The sequence below is a fragment of the Mirounga leonina genome, unplaced genomic scaffold (genome assembly GCF_011800145.1).
Source record: "Mirounga leonina isolate KUSES-001 unplaced genomic scaffold, KU_Mleo_1.0 Mir_91, whole genome shotgun sequence".
In the NCBI taxonomy this organism is placed as follows: domain Eukaryota; kingdom Metazoa; phylum Chordata; class Mammalia; order Carnivora; family Phocidae; genus Mirounga; species Mirounga leonina.
In genome coordinates this window covers 39606276-39623078 of record NW_023270839.1, presented here as the reverse complement: position 1 = coordinate 39623078, position 16803 = coordinate 39606276, and the positions used below count along the sequence as shown (strand labels likewise).

The 16803-nt window shown below is 40.8% G+C and overlaps 1 protein-coding gene across 1 annotated transcript in view; it reads left to right on the top strand.

Moving 5' to 3' along the window:
* Nucleotides 1–1009: 1009 nt before the first annotated feature.
* Nucleotides 1010–16803, top strand: part of CLPX (caseinolytic mitochondrial matrix peptidase chaperone subunit X) — a 44550-nt gene continuing 28756 nt past the window's right edge. The window contains exons 1-3 of the mRNA XM_034994844.1: nt 1010–1299; nt 14111–14268; nt 15268–15385. Coding sequence (XP_034850735.1) covers nt 1221–1299; nt 14111–14268; nt 15268–15385 — 355 coding nt within the window. The 5' untranslated portion in view covers nt 1010–1220. The remainder of the gene's footprint in view (nt 1300–14110; nt 14269–15267; nt 15386–16803) is intronic.

Sequence of the window (16803 nt, the reverse complement as noted above, 5' to 3'; positions counted from 1 at the left end):
TCTCATGCCACATTTCTCTGACCCAAGACTGATGAGGACTAAATAACTTGTGTGATTGGGCTAGACTCTGGCTTGCCCCTCTTCTCTTTGCCCCCCACCTCCTGCCCTTCACCTAAGCTCAGAACTAAAGGCATCCAAGCTCACCTGGCAATTTCCCTGGGCTTTGGAGTTGATCAAAATCTTACAAAGTAAATAGTCTGGTGCCAACCAAGATGGGAAAAGAGTCTGATTCATTTGTCACCATCCTCCACTTGTGCAGCTGGTCGACCTGCTTTAACTGTCTGGAGAGGAATCAGCCAGGCAGACAGACGTCCAAAAGGGTAAGAGAACTATTTACCAGGGTGTGGTCAGGTGAAACCCTTAAGGGAAACGACAAAGAATCATAAAGCACCCAAGGACTAGCTACAGCTGGAAGAGTTATCACTACTTAGCTTGGAAGAACAAGAGAGCTGTCACCCAACAGCTGTAGCTCCGGGTACTAGGTAAAAATACCAAATACTAAAGAGAAGGAGAAGATAAGGTACATAAGATGTGGAATCCCCAGAGGAAGGAACTTATTCAATCTGAAGCATCTAGCAGCAGCCAAAGGATACTGAAGAGTCCTGGGGCTGACTAAGCCACCAGTCTCACTTTGACCTTCCCCGGTACCAACCGATAAAGGCCAGGAGTGACTGCGACCGGTTGGGACTACAGCTCCCGACATGCATCTCTCAGCGTCTGTAGCACACTTTCCGATGCTAGGATAAAGGGACTAACCCGGAAGAATTGCATGTCGGGAATTGTAGTTGTCCCAATTGGGGGTGGCCGCCTGCCGTAGCGTGCTCATTGGCGCCCAGGTTACCGCCCCCCTTCCCCTCGCCGCTCATCGGTGTATCACGTATGTACACGCAGCGCGTGCTCACGCCCCCTCCCTAGGCCTAGGACGCAGGCGCGCGCACGCTCCCCGGGCCCGGTAGGCGGAGGGGAGGTTGGGGGGGGGGAAGAGGAGGAGGAGGAGGAGGAGGTGGGGGAGGGACGGAGGGGGGTTAAGTGTCTACTGAGTAGACGGCAGTCGGGTACGAAGAGCGCGAAGGCCTGGCTGCCAGGCGGGTGAACTCTGCACTGAGCCTAGGGTCGGCGGGAGGGTCCGGGGCCAAGTTAGCGCGCCCTGCGATTAGGAGTCGCACCGCTGAGACCCGGAGGGCAGCAGGGGGCAAAGCCCCGGCGTAGGCCCAGCGGAGATGTCCGGCTGCGGCGCTTGTAGTTGCGGCGCGGCGGCCGCGCGGCTCATCACCTCTTCGCTCGCCTCCGCGCAGAGAGGTAACGAAGTAGTCCCTCACCTGAGCCAGGAGCCCGGGAGTGTATCGCCGGCGGTGGGGATCCCGGGGAGGGCAAGAGGCCTGCCCCACCCTGAGGGAGTGAGGGGACGCGCCGCGTTTTGCCTGGCACCCCTCTTTCCTCGTGGGATGGGGCTCTGCCAGCCTCTGGGGCAGCTGGTTCTCAAATTTGAAGTAAATCCCTTGTGCTCCCCCGCCCGCGAGCATTCAGGCCTCTTGACTTTGGGGCCGGAATGTGGCCACTTAGCAGAAACCCTGAAAGAGGCATAAAATGCTCCTTTCGTTAAAAAAGTGTCCCCTACTCGGAGGTCCGCCGGGTACTGCCACCCGCCCCGCCGGTGGCTTCTCCGGAGCCCGGCCGGGTTCCCTTTCGGCCTGTCGGGGGCTCCGGGAAGGGCTCGGTGAGGGGCTGCCACTGTTGGGGGCCCCCCGGGGCCGCGGGGCGCCGAGCCGGCCGTCCCGGACGCAGGCCGCGCGAGACCCACCGTGTCACTGTCATTGTGCGGCAGCTTACGCCGGGACAGAAGCAGGGCTCAGTCGTCCCGGCGCCGGGAAAACCTCGCGGCCCGCAGGGAAGCGGCCGGGGTGATTGGGGAAATTCCCGCAGAAATTGTTTTTGAAGTACTTAAATGTCTCAGCAGTCGGCCAGTTTTCCCAACTTGACGGTCCGAGATGGTTTCCTAAGGGTGGCGCTTGTTTACCTTTACTTTCTGTTTATCAGGAGCCCTGAAAGGGTGTCATCCCAGCCAAGAGATTCCGGAAAAGAAACCATTTTCCTCTTCCCCAAATCTATGAATATCAGACTACAAGTTAGATCCTGTTACAATCACTTTTAGACAAATTCGTTTTGTTTTGGCTTGTCAACTTACGATCCTTGGTTAAATAAAAAAGTCCCCTTTTCCTGTATTTTAGGTTAATTATAAATGCCCTTACCATTTACTAAAGGTGTTTTGCGAGTTTAGTTCACAAAGAGAGATTAAATGAAGTAATGTGGGCAGAAGCACCTGTAAAGTGATACAGGAAAGTAAAGGAGTGAATTTAGTTCCAAGACATTGTTAAACCTGAACAAGCAGATGTCCTTATTCCAGGAATTTGAGTTGAAAACGCTTGAACGGGACATTTAAATTCATTTAATGGACATCTTTTTTTGCGGATCTACTATGTACTGGGCCCTGTTTTGGTGCTGGAGAGAGTGGTGAACATGTCCTCAATCTGCAGGTTTAAAATCTACTGAAGCAGAAAAGGAACAGTATCATTTGTAGAAGTTGGTAAAGTGTGTGTGTGTGTTCTCTTTGGGCAGGGAAGGATTCTTTGACAAAGTTCTTCATCTGTTCCAGTCAGTTGTGCCATAAAATTGAATCATAGGAGGTGTGTGGTAATTCTTTTTTATTTTCAGAACGACCACTGATTTAAAAATGGAATGTTATCGTTAGATGAAGCAACACAATTTAATGGCTTTAGATAATGATCATCTATTATTATAAGTTTGTCAGAAGTTTTCAGAAATACTGAACCATTGTTTCTGCTGTAAATTAAGCTTAAAATATGGGACGTTACCTCCTATCATTGTAGAATTTAATATTTTTATATGACAGTGAAACAGCAAATGGTTTTCACATTGATTTAAGGCTTTCACAAGGCTTCATTAACATAAAATGTTTATTGTCCATAGTAGAGACTCAAAGTATAAACCAGTCTTGCAATATAGAGATATTTTCTTTAAGGACTTAAAACACTCCAGGAAGGTTATTTTTATTTAGGATTCTTGAAAAGAGGAAGAGAGGCAAAAGAGAAAGAAAAATCAGAATTGAACTTTAGCTCATTTTTTATTCTTATAAACATAGAGTTAAGAATTTTAGCAATATAATATAGGTAAACAAAAAATTTAATCAAAATAGTCTTACACCATGAAATTATACAATGACGTAAAAGTAGAGATTTCAGAGCTCTCTTGAAGTGTAGTGCTGTTCTCTATTTCCATTTGTTATGTTAGACTTTTAAAATTTTTAAATGGTATTTTGAAAAATTATTTGGTAAATTGTCATGCTAGATACTGGATCTGTTTTCCTGGTGGGCTATGTGTATCTCCAATTTAATGTGTTTTTCCTACTGTTCTCTTTGAATATGAAACCTGTAGTAAAGTAGAAACTAAATATTTTTTCTACCCAAATTGCTGATACTTTTCAATCTCTATATACTTTTTGTACATATGTATAGATATTTATATATTTTTAATGCGCTAAATATGTACATTTTAGGAATGCTTGATTCCATTTACAAAATTCTGAATGACAGTACTTGGTCTGAATTTGGTTGTGAGAATTGTGGAGTCACATGTAACTCCCTTGATCTTTGGCTACTTTCTGTCCATGTCCAGTGAAAGGGTGTCACTTCATGAGGGTGTTAAGTAAGATGCTCAAACATGTTGGCGTCCATAATTTTCATGCTAGTTGCGTAATGTGCCTACCTTAACAGTTTTTAGCTAGATTTTAAGTCTCTCTCTTTTGTTAGTTAAATACAATACAAATTAAATAAGGCAAAGTGAATAAATGATAGAGCATCTTTATTTCTGAAATTGCAAACTTTTTTTTTTTTTTAAGATTTTATTTACTTGAGAGAGAGAGGGAGGGAGAGCCTGCACAAGCAAGGGGGAAGGGCAGAGGGAAAGGGAGCAGCAGACTCCCCGCTGAGCAGGGAGCACTACCTAGCAGGGCTCCATCCCCTGGACCCTGAGATCAAGACCAGAGCCGAAGGCAGCCACTTAACCGAATGAGCCACCTAGGCACCCCTGCAAACTATTTCTTAATAAACATTTCTATTTTCTTGGCATATTCCATTTCAGACCAGCAGACTAGCCTTAGTGAAAACCCATCAAACATTTTTAAACTTGAGGAAAGCTATTATAGGAGTGATGATGTTATTTTTCTTTATTCAGAAGTATTCAGGGGCGCCTCGGTGACTCAGTTGGTTGAGCATCTGACTCTTGGTTTTGGCTCAGTTCATTTTCTTGGCATAGTGAAATCAAGACCCAAGTTGGGCTCCCCACTCAGTGGGGAGTCTGCTTGAGATTCTCTCTCCCTCTGCCCAGTGCGTGTGCATTCTCTTTCTCAAATCTTTAAAAATGTATATATATTTTTAAAAATTATTCAGAATTCAGGAAATAATAACTTGGGCATGAAATGAAATTTTGAAACTAGTAAAAGCAATAAGCATCTACTAAGTTGCTGGCATTATTTTTGTTGAATTTTTTTTTTCAGTTTTTATTAGTGGTTAGAGGCCAAGTGGTTAAGCAAGCATTTATTTTATTTATTTTAAAGATTTTATTTATTTATTTGACAGAGACACAGCGAGAGAGGGAACACAAGCAGAGGGGGAGGGAGAGGCAGAGGGAGAAACAGGCTTCCCGCTGACCAGGAAGCCTGATGTGGGGCTCAATCCCAGGACCCTGGGATCATGACCTGAGCTGAAGGCAGATGCTTAATGACTGAGCCACCCAGGTGCCCCTTAAGCAAGTATTTAACTTGATTTGCCATTTCATTAGTTATTATACAGTTAAACATTGTCAGTACAAAAAGATAATAATTTAAAATTTTTCATTCTCTTTCTAAAATTTATAAAGATCAGTTTATCTTTTAAGCTGAATCATTTGTTTTTTAGAGAATGCTTAGTTTAAGGTTGAATATAGGAAGTCAAATATTTAACAGTTGAATAAATTACTCTCCTAGTTCTTTTTTCCTCTCCTAGTTCTTAATAGACCTATAGTCAGTGTACCTTATTCTAGTATTTCTTTTTAAAAACAGCTGCTCTAAAACTCAGAACGCTTTATTTGTATGACAAAAGTTTTGTAAATGGTTTAGCTTTTAACCATCTTCTCTTGTTGCTGCCAACTATTCTTTCGAAATATACTTTACAGAAATACTTCCCTTTTTGACTTTTCTATGGGTTCTTTACCTGAGTTTCATAGGCCTCCAGTGTGTCCAAAGGGATAGAATTCAGAAGTTCTGTTAATTTTTTTTTAAGATTTTATTTATTTGACAGAGACACAGCGAGAGAGGGAACACAAGCAGGGGGAGTGGGAGAGGGAGAAGCAGGCTTCCCGCAGAGCAGGGAGCCTGATGTGGGGCTTGATCCCAGGACCCTGGGATCATGACCTGAGCCAAAGGCAGACACTTAACCGACTGAGCCACCCAGGCACCCCAACCAATAGCCTCTTTGGAAACATGTTTATAGTTATATTTTAAGGTTTTTATTTATTTCAGAGAGAGAGAGAGAGAGCACAAGCTGGGGAGACAGACAGAGGGAGAGGGAGAAGCAGACTTCCTGCTGAGCAGGGAGCCCGATGTGGGGCTCAATCCCAGGACCCTGGGATCATGACCTGAGCTGAAGGCAGATGCTTAACAACTGAGCCACCCAGGTGCCCGAGAAGTTCTGTTAATTTTATTTTCACTAATTACTAACTGAAATGTAGCATTTCCTTCAATTTTGAATGGAGGCAACAACCCACAGTAGTATTAGCAGTATCTATGAATTTGTCACCAATCAAAATCACAAATATTTTCTTATCACATTACAGTTGTTCATATCTCAAGGCACTGTTTATACTTTTCACTACTTTGAGATCATGGTAGTTGTTTAAAAAGCTGTTAAGGGGGTATCTGGGTGGCTTAGTCTTTTAAGCATGAGCCTTCGGCTCAGGTCAGCCTCTTTATCCATTCATCTATCGTTGGACACGGGCTGCTTCCATAGTATGGTTATTGTAAATAATGCTCCAATAAACATAGGGGTGCATATATCCCTTTGAATTAGTATCTTTGTATTTTTTGGGTAAATACCCAGTAGTAGTGGGTACTGGATCATAGAGTAGTTCTATTTTTAATTTTTTGAGGAAACTGCATATTGTTTTCCACAGTGCCTGTACCAGTTTGTATTCTCACCAACAGTGTAAGAGGTTTCCTTTTAACACTTGTTTCTTGATTTTGCCATTTTGACAGGTGTGAGGTGATCTCTTATAGTTTTGATTTGATTTCCCTGATGATGACTTATATTTAGCATTTTTTCATGTGTCTGTTGGCCATCTGGATGTCTTTGGAGAAATTTCTGTTCATGTCTTCTGCCCCTTTTTAAATTGGATTATTTATTTTTTGGGTCTTGATTTGTATCTGTTCATTTTTATTTCCCTTGCCTCAGGAGACATATCTAGAGAATGTTGCTATGGCTGATGTCAGAGAAATTATTGCTTGTGCTCTCTTCAAGGATTTTTATGGTTTCGGGTCTCACATTTAGGTCTTTAATCCATTTTGAATTTATTTTTGTATATGGTGAAAGAAAGTGGCCCAGTTTCATTCTCTCACGTGTTGCTGTCCAGTTTTCCCAATACCATTTGTTGAGAATGTCTTTTTCCCATTGTGTATTCATTCCTGCTTTATTGAAGATTAATTGACCATTTAATTGTGGGTTTATTTCTGGGTTTTCCATTATATTGATCTGTGTCTATTTTTATGTCAGTAGCATACTGTTTTAATGACTGCAGCTTTGTAGTATAACTTAAAGTGTGGAATTGTGATACCTCCAGTTTTCTTTTTTTTTTAAGATTGCTTTGGGTATTCGCAGTCTTTTGTGGTTCCATATAAATTTTAGGATTGTTCTAGTTCTTTGAAAAATGCTATTGGTGTATTGATAGGGATTGCTTTGGGTAGTGTGGACATTTTAACAGTACTCTTCCAACCCATGAGCATGGAATGTCTTTCCATTTCTTTGCATCATCTTGAATTTCTTTCATCAGTGTTTTATAGTTTTCAGAGTATAGCTCTTTCACCTCTTTGGTTAAGTTATTCCTAGATATTTCATTGTTTTTGGTGCAATTATAAATGGGATTTTTTTTTTAATTTCACTTTCTGCTGCTTCATTTTTTTTTTAAGGATTTTATTTATTTATTTGAAAGGTGGGGTGGGGGAGAGTACAAGCAGGGGGAGCAGGAGAGGAAGAAGCAGGCTCCCCGCTGAGCAGGGAGCCAAAGTAGGGCTCCTTCCCAGGACCCCGGGATCACCACCCGAACTGAAGGCAGACGCTTAACCAACTGAGCCACCCAGGCACCCCTGCTGCTTCATTTTTTAGCATATAGGGATGCAACAGATTTCTGTACATTGGTTTTGTATCCTGTGACTTTCCTGAATTCACTTATCAGTTCTAGTTTTTTGGTGCAGTCTTTAGGGTTTTCTTCTGTATTTAGTATCATGTCATCTGCAAATAGTGAGAGTTTTACTTTTTCTTTACTAATTTGAATGCCTTTTATTTCTTTATGTTGTCAAATTTGCTGTGGCTAAGACTTCCAGTACTATGTTGAATAAAAGTGATAAGAGTGGACATTCTTATCTTCTTTCTGACCTTAGGGGAAAAGCTCTTAGTTTTTCACCATTGAGTATGATGTTGGCAAAAAGCATATTTAAAAAATATTTTGATAACTTACTTCAAATTGGTTTCCTTTGTTATGTATTTTGTTCTTTACATTTAAAAACATTATTTTGAGAAGGGTTCCGTCCAGAGGCTTCACCAGACTCCCAAAGGAGTTCATGGCACAAAAAAGGTTTCAAACTCCTGATTAGATGACTACAGTGATTTCTGTGAAGATTTTATAAGATTGGCAAGAGTGACTAATCATTTAAACTGTTCAGTATAGTGGTTTAAAAAGTGTGGTTCCCATGGGGCGCCTGGGTGGCTCAGTCGTTAAGCGTCTGCCTTCGGCTCAGGTCATGGTCCCAGGGTCCTGGGATCGAGCCCCGCATCGGGCTCCCTGCTTGGTGGGAAGCCTGCTTCTCCCTCTCCCACTCCCCCTGCTTGTGTTCCCTCTCTCGCTGTATCTCTCTCTGTCAAATAAATAAAATCTTAAAAAAAAAAAAAAAAAGTGTGGTTCCCTGGGGAGCCTGGGTGGCTCAGTTGGTTGGGTGTCTGCCTTTGGTCATGATGCTGCGGTCTGGGATCAAGCCCCAAGTCAGGCTCCTTGCTTGGTGGGGAGCATGCTTCTCCCTCTGCCTGCCATTGCCCCTGCTTGCGTGTGTGCGCTCTCTCTCTCTGTCAGATAAATAAAATCTTTAAAAAAAAAAAATTGTGGTTCCCAAGGGTGCCTGGTGACTCGGTTGAGCGTCCGACTCTTGTGTTTTGGCTCAGGTCATGATCTCAGGGTTGTAGATTGAACCCCTGGTGGGGTTTCACGCTCAGTAGGGAGTCTGCTTGAGATTCTGTCCCTGCCTCTCCCTCAGCCCCTCCCCTGCTTGTGCGCAGGCTTTGTCTCTCTCTAAAATAAAGAAATCTTTAAAAAAAAAAAAAAAAAAAAGTGTGGTGCCCAGACCAACATCATTAGTATAACCTGGCAATTTGTTAGAAATACATTCTTGGGTCCCACTTCAGACCTTCTGAGTCAGAACCAGGGAATATTCTTTGCAGTCTTCTTTATTTTAACAAGCTCTCCAGGTAATTCTGGTGCATGTTCAGGTTTGAGAACCACTGGTTAGTATTTATGGCATATTGTTGTACAACCCCATAGATTATAGAATGTTAAAACTGCATCAGGGCTAGCAAAGAAATTCTTTTTTTTTTTAAGATTTTATCTATTAGAGAGAGAGCACAAGCAGGGGGAGGGGCAAAAGGAGAGGGAGAAGCAGACTCCCCGCCAAGCAGGGAGCCCGACACGGGGCTCCATCGCAGGACGCCAAGATCATGACCTGAGCAGAAGGCAGACACAACTGACTGAGCCACCCAGGCATCCCTAGCAAAGAAATTCTTAAATTTAGAAGTTGAAATGACATGAACATGTTTTTCAGGTAGTATTTTCTCTGGTAACTTTATGGTTGCATTGGTTTCATATGTTACTTGGTAAGTCATTTAAGGTGAAGGACTAATTTTTTTTTTTCTATTCAGAATAAGTAGATTTTAAAAGGATCATGTTCATAATTTTTATTTCTCTTAATTTCCTGAAGATAATTTCAGCTTTTTTTTTTTTAAGATTTTATTTATTTATTTGACACAGAGAGAGAGCAAGAGAGGGAGCACAAGCAGGGAGAGTGGGAGAGGGAGAAACAGGCTTCCTGCCAAGCAAGGAGCCCGACGCGGGGCTCGATCCCAAGACCCTGGGACCATGACCTGAGCCGAAGGCAGACGCTTAGCGACTGAGCCACCCAGGCACCCCTCAGCTTATTTTCTAATAACATTAGATATAAATTGATAAACACTATTTTGAAAGATATATTTTATTGTAAATGGGATATACACTGTGATACTTTAGGATTAAGTTGTTTATTTTTTTTAAGATTTTATTTGTCAGAGAGAGAGAGCATAAGCAGGGGGAGCGGCAGGCAGAGGGAGAAGCAGGCTCCCCACTGAGCAAGGAGCCCAGTTTGGGACTCGATCCCAGGCCCCTTGGATCATGACCGGAGCGGAAGGCAGATGCTTAACTGACTAAACCACCCAGGCGTCCCACAGGGTTAAGTTGTTGTTGTTGTTGTTTTTTTTTAAAGATTTTATTTATTTATTCATGAGAGACAGAGAGGGAGAGGCAGAGGGAGAAGCAGGCTCCCAAGGAGCAGAGAGCCCGATGTGGGACTCGATCCCAGGACCCTGGGATCATGACCTGAGCCGAAGGCAGACGCTTAACCATCTGAGCCACCCAGGTGCCCCACAGGGTTAAGTTTTATTCTAAACATCCATGTTCCACGAGTCTCAAGTAAAGCTTGTTGTAACTGTAGTTTTCTTTGTGAATACATTGTAATGGTTAAATTAAAAAGTTACTAATTTATGGATGTTTTCTTTTTTCCATTTTTTTTTTTAAAAGATTTTATTTATTTATTTGACAGAGAGCACAAGCAGGGGGTGTGGCAGGGACAGAGAAGCAGGCTCCCCGCGGAGCAGGGAGCCCGATGTGGGACTCGATTCCAGGACCCTGGGATCATGACCTGAGCCGAAGGCAGACACTCAACGACTGAGCCATCCAGGCGCCCCTCTTTTTTTCCATTTTTTAAAAATTTAAATTCAGTTAATTAACATTTAATGTATTACTGGTTTCAGAGGTAGAGGTCAGTGATTCAACAGTCTTTTATAATACCCAGTGCTTATTACATTGCATATCTTCCTTAATGTCTATCACCCAGTTACCCCATCCCCCCCCCTCCCCTCCAGCAACCCTCAGTTTGTTTCCTATGATTAAGTGTTTCTTATGGTTTGTCTCCCTCTCTGCTTATGCCTTGTTTTATTTTTTCCTCCCTTCCCCTATGATCCTCTGTTTCGTTTCTTAAATTCCACATATGAGTGAGATCATATGATAATTGTCTTTCTCTGATTGACTTATTTCGCTTAGCATGATACCCTCTAGTTTTATCCATGTCGTTGGAAATGGCAAGATTTCATTTTTTTTTTGATGGCTGAGTAGTATTCCATAATTTACGGATGTTTTCAAGCACACACAAAATGAACAAGGGACACCAAAATACCCATCACCCAGCCTTAATGTCCATTAACTTTCTGTATTCTTGATTTCATCTATTCTTTCCCCCATTACTTTTTCTAGATTTGCTTTTTAGACTGACATAGTCTTTAAACCATATTATGTCTTTTGAAAATCAATTCATGAACTACCTTAAATCTCATTCTAATGAGAGTAATGGCTATCATTTACTGCAAAAAGGAAGTGTTACACTTGAGAAAATTTGAAAATCTTTTTGAAAACGTCACTCAGAAGAAAAACATCAAATACAGTTTTTTTTTTAAATATTAATATTCAAGTTTAATAGTGTTAAGCAAAATTTTCCAGTCTATGGATTAGGGACTAGTGTGTCATAAACCTTAATCCTTTTTTAGTGTTGTTTGTGAATTTATATAGAGATGAGAAAATTTATTTATATCTTTCCTGATAAGTTTGATGGTTTTATTTTTGTATTTTATGGAACTGGAGAAGGCCTAGGGCAATAAATAGCTAAAGAAACTAGTTCTAACAGTGTACACAAATGTGTTGGAAAATTGGAGTTAATAAAGTCAGTTATATAACTACGCAATTGCTTTTGAATTGTTTGAAGGATGTTATTTATTTTGTTCATTTTAGAGAGGGAGAGGGGGTGGGGAGGGATAGGAGAGAGAGGGAGAGAGAGAGAATCTTAAGTTAGACTCCATGCCCAGAGCGGAGCCCAATGCAGTCCTCGATCTCACAACTCTGACATCATGACCTGAGCTGAAATACAGAGTCAGATGTTTAACTGACTGAGCCACCCAAGCGCTCCTCAAAGGACGTAATTTTAAACCAGTTTTTGTGTTTGGATACAATATGTATATATGTGCATGATCTCTTAAAAGACCTAACAGGTATAGAAATAAAAATTTAAAGGCTGAGTTGAGAATTTTGCAGGTAATAAAATGAGGGAGATAAAATCAGTTTTTTAAAATTTATTTATTAACTTTAACACCTTCCCCCCTTTTTGTTATTACCTGCTAACAGTGCTTTGATACACTGCTGGGAAACTTCCTTCTTTGGGGATTCATTAAGATTCATTAATATATATTGGTTTATGCAGGGTTGTGAGTAGCCCTACAGTACTCAGTACTAGAATCTGTGGAATTTTGTTTAACCTAAGACCATTCGATTTTCTTGTGTAGGGAACATGCTTTTATTTTTTTATTTTTATTTTTTAAAGATTTTATTTATTTGAGAGAGAGAGGGAGAGAGAGCGAGCACAGCAGGGGGAGCAGCACAGGGAGAGGGAGAAGCAGGCCCCCCAGTGAGCAGGGAGCCCAATGCTGGGCCTGATCCCAGGACGCTGGGATGACGACCCAAGCCAAAGGCAGACACCCAACTGACCGAGCCACCCAGGCACCCTGGGAACACGCTTTTAAAGATCAGCTTGGGAAATGCTGCCTTACAGAATGCAGTGTGACTCTTTTGCCACTGACTATAATTTATTTAGGGGTTTATTTTGTATTTATATGAGAAAAACCAGGGGTCAGCCAACAGTGATCCCATGGACCAAAACTGGCCACACCCATTTGTTTACATATTGTTTGTTTTCATGTTACAGAGTAGTTAGAACAGAGACTACATGGCCCAGAAAGCTGAAAATATTTACTATTCTGGTCCTTTACAGAAAAAGTTTGCCACAGAAGTCAGTGATTAACCTATACCCTTTTTAATAATTTTAACTTCAAATATGGTAAAAAGTTAAAATGCTGAAAGCAGGATAGTGGTTACACAGTATTTACTGAATTAAGGTTTTTTATAAGATTGAAACATTTCATTAAAACATGTAGTTAATGAACATGCATAACTTTTTTTTTTAATTTTATTTATTTATTTTGACAGAGACACAGTGAGAGAGGGAACACAAGCAGAGGGAGTGGGAGAGGGAGAAGCAGGCTTCCCGCCGAGCAGGGAGCCCAATACGGGGCTCGATCCCAGGACCCTGGGATCATGACCTGAGCCGAAGGCAGACGCTTAACGACTGAGCCACCTAGGCGCCCCGAACATGCATAACTTTTTAAAGAACATTTGAAGTTTCCATTGTTGCAGATATTACAACCCCCCACCCCCGTCAGAGACAGATAAAAGTTTATGTCAATTGCTTATTTTCATTGGTAGAAATACTGTAAGAAGACTAAGAATATAGGTTGTAAATGGCCTTTTTCCCCTACAGGTGAGGCAGATGTTGAACTCCTTATCTCTCACACTTTCAAAGAGCCACTCATTGTTAACAACCTGGGTGGTCTTTCCTCATTTCCAAACAGGCCCAGAAAGAGACCTCTTTATTTACCTGGAATCTGTAGGCCCAGGTCTGGCCTATTTTTCTTTTTTTTTTTAAGATTTTATTTATTTATTATGGGCGCCTGGGTGGCTCAGTTGGTTAAGCGACTGCCTTCGGCTCAGGTCATGATCCTGGAGTCCCAGGATCAAGTCCTGCATTGGGCTCCCTGCTCGGCAGGGAGTCTGCTTCTCCCTCTGACCCTCCTCCCTCGCATGCTCTCTGTCTCTCATTCTCTCTCTCTCAAATAAATAAATAAAATCTTTAAAAAAAAAAAAAAGATTTTATTTATTTATTAGAGAGAGAGAGGGAGAGAGCGCACAGGGAGAGAGTGCACAAGAAGGGAGAGCAGCAGACAGTGGGAGAAGCAGGCTCCCCACTGAGCAAGGAGCCCAATGTGGAACTCGATCCCAGGACCCTGAGGTCATGACCTGAGCCGAAGGCAAATGCTTAACCAACTGAGCCACCAAGGCACCCCCGGTCAGGCCTATTTTTAAGGTGGCTTTGCCTCTGTGAAATAAGTCAAGCAGAGAAAGTCAATTATATGGTTTCACTTATTTGTGGAACATAAGGAATAGAATGGAGGACATTAGGAGAAGGAAGGGAAAAATGAAGGAGGGGAAATCGGAGGGAGAGATGAACCATGAGAGACTATGGACTCTGAGAAACAAACTGAGGGTTTTAGAGGGGAGGAGGTGGGGGGATGTGTTACCCCGGTGATGGGTATTAAGGAGGGCATGTACTGCATGGAGCACTGGGTGTTAACGAAAACAATGAATCGTGGATCACTACATCAAAAACTAATGATGTATGGTGACTAACATAATAAAATAAAAATTTTAAAAAAAAGGTGGCTTTGTCTCTGATGGTGTCACTATCTTCTCTACCATTTTGTTACTACTGCTGTGAAAACTATAGCTTTTTGAACCTCGTTTATACTTAAGGAATTTTTGTTTTCAGGGAATTTATTAAAGGCTTGTTAATATTTGATGTGTAGACTAATAAATTTCATTATATTTCCAGGTATCTCTTGTCGCATTCATATGCCCGTTTTAGGAAGGCTCGGGACCTTTGAAACTCAGATTCTACGAAGAGCTCCCTTTAGAACCTTTACAGAAACACCAGCATACTTTGCATCAAAAGATGGGATAAGTAAAGATGGCTCTGGAGATGGAAATAAGGTATTTAACTTTATTGGCATCTATATACACATTTGAGTTCCTTCCTTCAGACAATTAAATGTAATAATAGTATTCTCTATTCTGTCAGTTTATATGTTTTTTGTAGGAAATGTGAAATATAGAAAATGATATGAAGAATTTATGTAATTTTATTTTGTGTTTTAGTTTCAACCATAAACTAGTTTTATAAGCATTGCACTTAGTCAGCAGTAGTTAAAATTTCTAATACTCCAAAGTAATAAAGAAGCTACATTAAATAATCTGTGCAGTCAGCACTCTGTAGGATTGAATTAGGAATAGCCATTTCCTGCTTTCTTAACACAACTCTTAAGAATTCATGATAGTATAAACCCCACTTCGTTCTCTACCTAAAAATTTTTGGTGTCTCTATGACTCAATGTTGGACTACTTTGTAGTTAGCAAGTAGATGATCGGTGACTGTACTGGGTCAGTGAATTATTATCAATTTTCTTTATTATGTGAATTTTACTAACACTTGATTTAATGTTACATGCAAGACAAAATGTTAGGTGCTTTCATATCCACACTTAATCCTAATAGTTTTTCTCATATAAATACAAAATAAACACCCCATTTTAGAGATGAGAAAAGTTAGATTCAAAGAAGTTACGAGTCACTACTTATCATGATAGTAACTTCTGATTGTTTCACTAAAATGTATTTTACCTGTAGTAACTTTTTTTTCCTAGTGTTTATTGAGTCATGGGAAGAAAGCTGTTTATTATACATGCTGGGTCATACTATGTGAAGAAGGAATACAGATAAATATATGTGTTTACTAGAACTGATTTTATTTTTCTGGTAAATAGATCTTTTGATACCAATGATAGCAGAGATATAAATTATACTAATAATTTCATTCTAGAAATTATAAAAATTTTAAGATTAATTACAACCTATCTTGCATATATTTTACATACAAAATAGTTGTCTGAAAGTAATAATTGACACTCTCCTTTTCTCCTCTGCTAACATTAGAAATCAGCAAGTGAGGGAAGCAGTAAAAAATCAGGCTCTGGGAATTCAGGGAAAGGTGGAAACCAGCTGAGGTGTCCTAAGTGTGGCGATTTGTGCACTCATGTAGAGACCTTTGTGTGTAAGTATTACTTCTTCTATTGTTCTTTTTCTCTACCCTTTCTATAAATCATAGACTGCATAGAAATATATAAATTATATAAGCCAGAGTAATGTTCTTTCTGAACTTACATGATTCTCATGTTCACCAAATAACTAAAAATTCCCAGGACTGGTAATACTTTGCACGGTGGTATAAGAAATAATTTAAGAAAACTATTTGCTTCTTTATTTTTTTTTAAATATTTTATTTACTTATATGATAGAGACAGACACAGCAAGAGAGGGAACACAAGCAGGGGGAGTGGGAGAGGGAGAAGCAGGCTTCCCGCTGAGCAGGGAGCCCGATGCAGGGCTCAATCCCAGGACCCTGGGATCATGACCTGAGCTGAAGGCAGACGCTTAACGACTGAGCCACCCAGGCGCCCCGATTTGCTTCTTTATTTTGTGTGTGTGTTTATTTCAAATTTGGATTTTGTGAGTGTTCATGTATGTGACAGTTAAGCTGTAGGAGAACCAAGGTTTATTTATTCTATATTACTCTATTCTTCAAATACCTATTGAGCATCTCATACTGCTGGAAAGGTCAGTCATTCAGATATTAAGGTATTTTCCCTCTCTGAGTAACCACAGGAGCTAAGCCCTCAGTTCTAGAAAGTGTATGATAATTATGAATAATTGAGACACTAAGAGAAGGAAGAAATCAACAGCCCTACTTTTGCTGTTAGTGTCGGTACCTCTCTGTGAAATACAAAGATACTACTACAAATCTTTTGTTTTCATGAATCAGATAACTCATTTCCTACACGATTAGAATTAATGTAGAGTAAATTACATTGAACTACCATGTCAGCCTTCTCCTATATAGTCAAACTGTGAAAAGGTCAGTGGTGAGGTTTGGCAGAAGTTTGTTTCTCACGATTAGGTGGAGAGGATTCTCTATATTCTAACCCAAATATTAAGACTTCAGTTACAGTTTCACATTTATCATTAATTTTAATTGGCCACTATATGAAAAAATACTGTTAAATGTAGCATGGTTTTACAGTTTTGGAAAGACTTTTATTTTTTTATTTTTTTATTTTTTAAAAGATTTTATTTATTTTTTAGAGAACGAGCGAGAGAGAAACAGCATGAGAGGGGAGAGGGTCAGAGGGAGAAGCAGGCTCCCCGCTGAGCCAGGAGCCAGATGTGGGACTCGATCCCAGGACCCTGGGATCATGACCTGAGCCGAAGGCAGATGCTTAACCATCTGAGCCACCCAGGCGCCCTTGGAAAGACTTTTAAAGTAGTTCCATTCTATAGGTGGAGTGTTTGAGATTCTCTTCATGGTGTTGCCTTGTAAGAGAGCAAAGAGAAGAATCGGTTTGAATGAATACTAATTTGGTTGCAAAATAAAATGAAAGAACTAGATGATATTAACTTCTAAATAACGTTTGC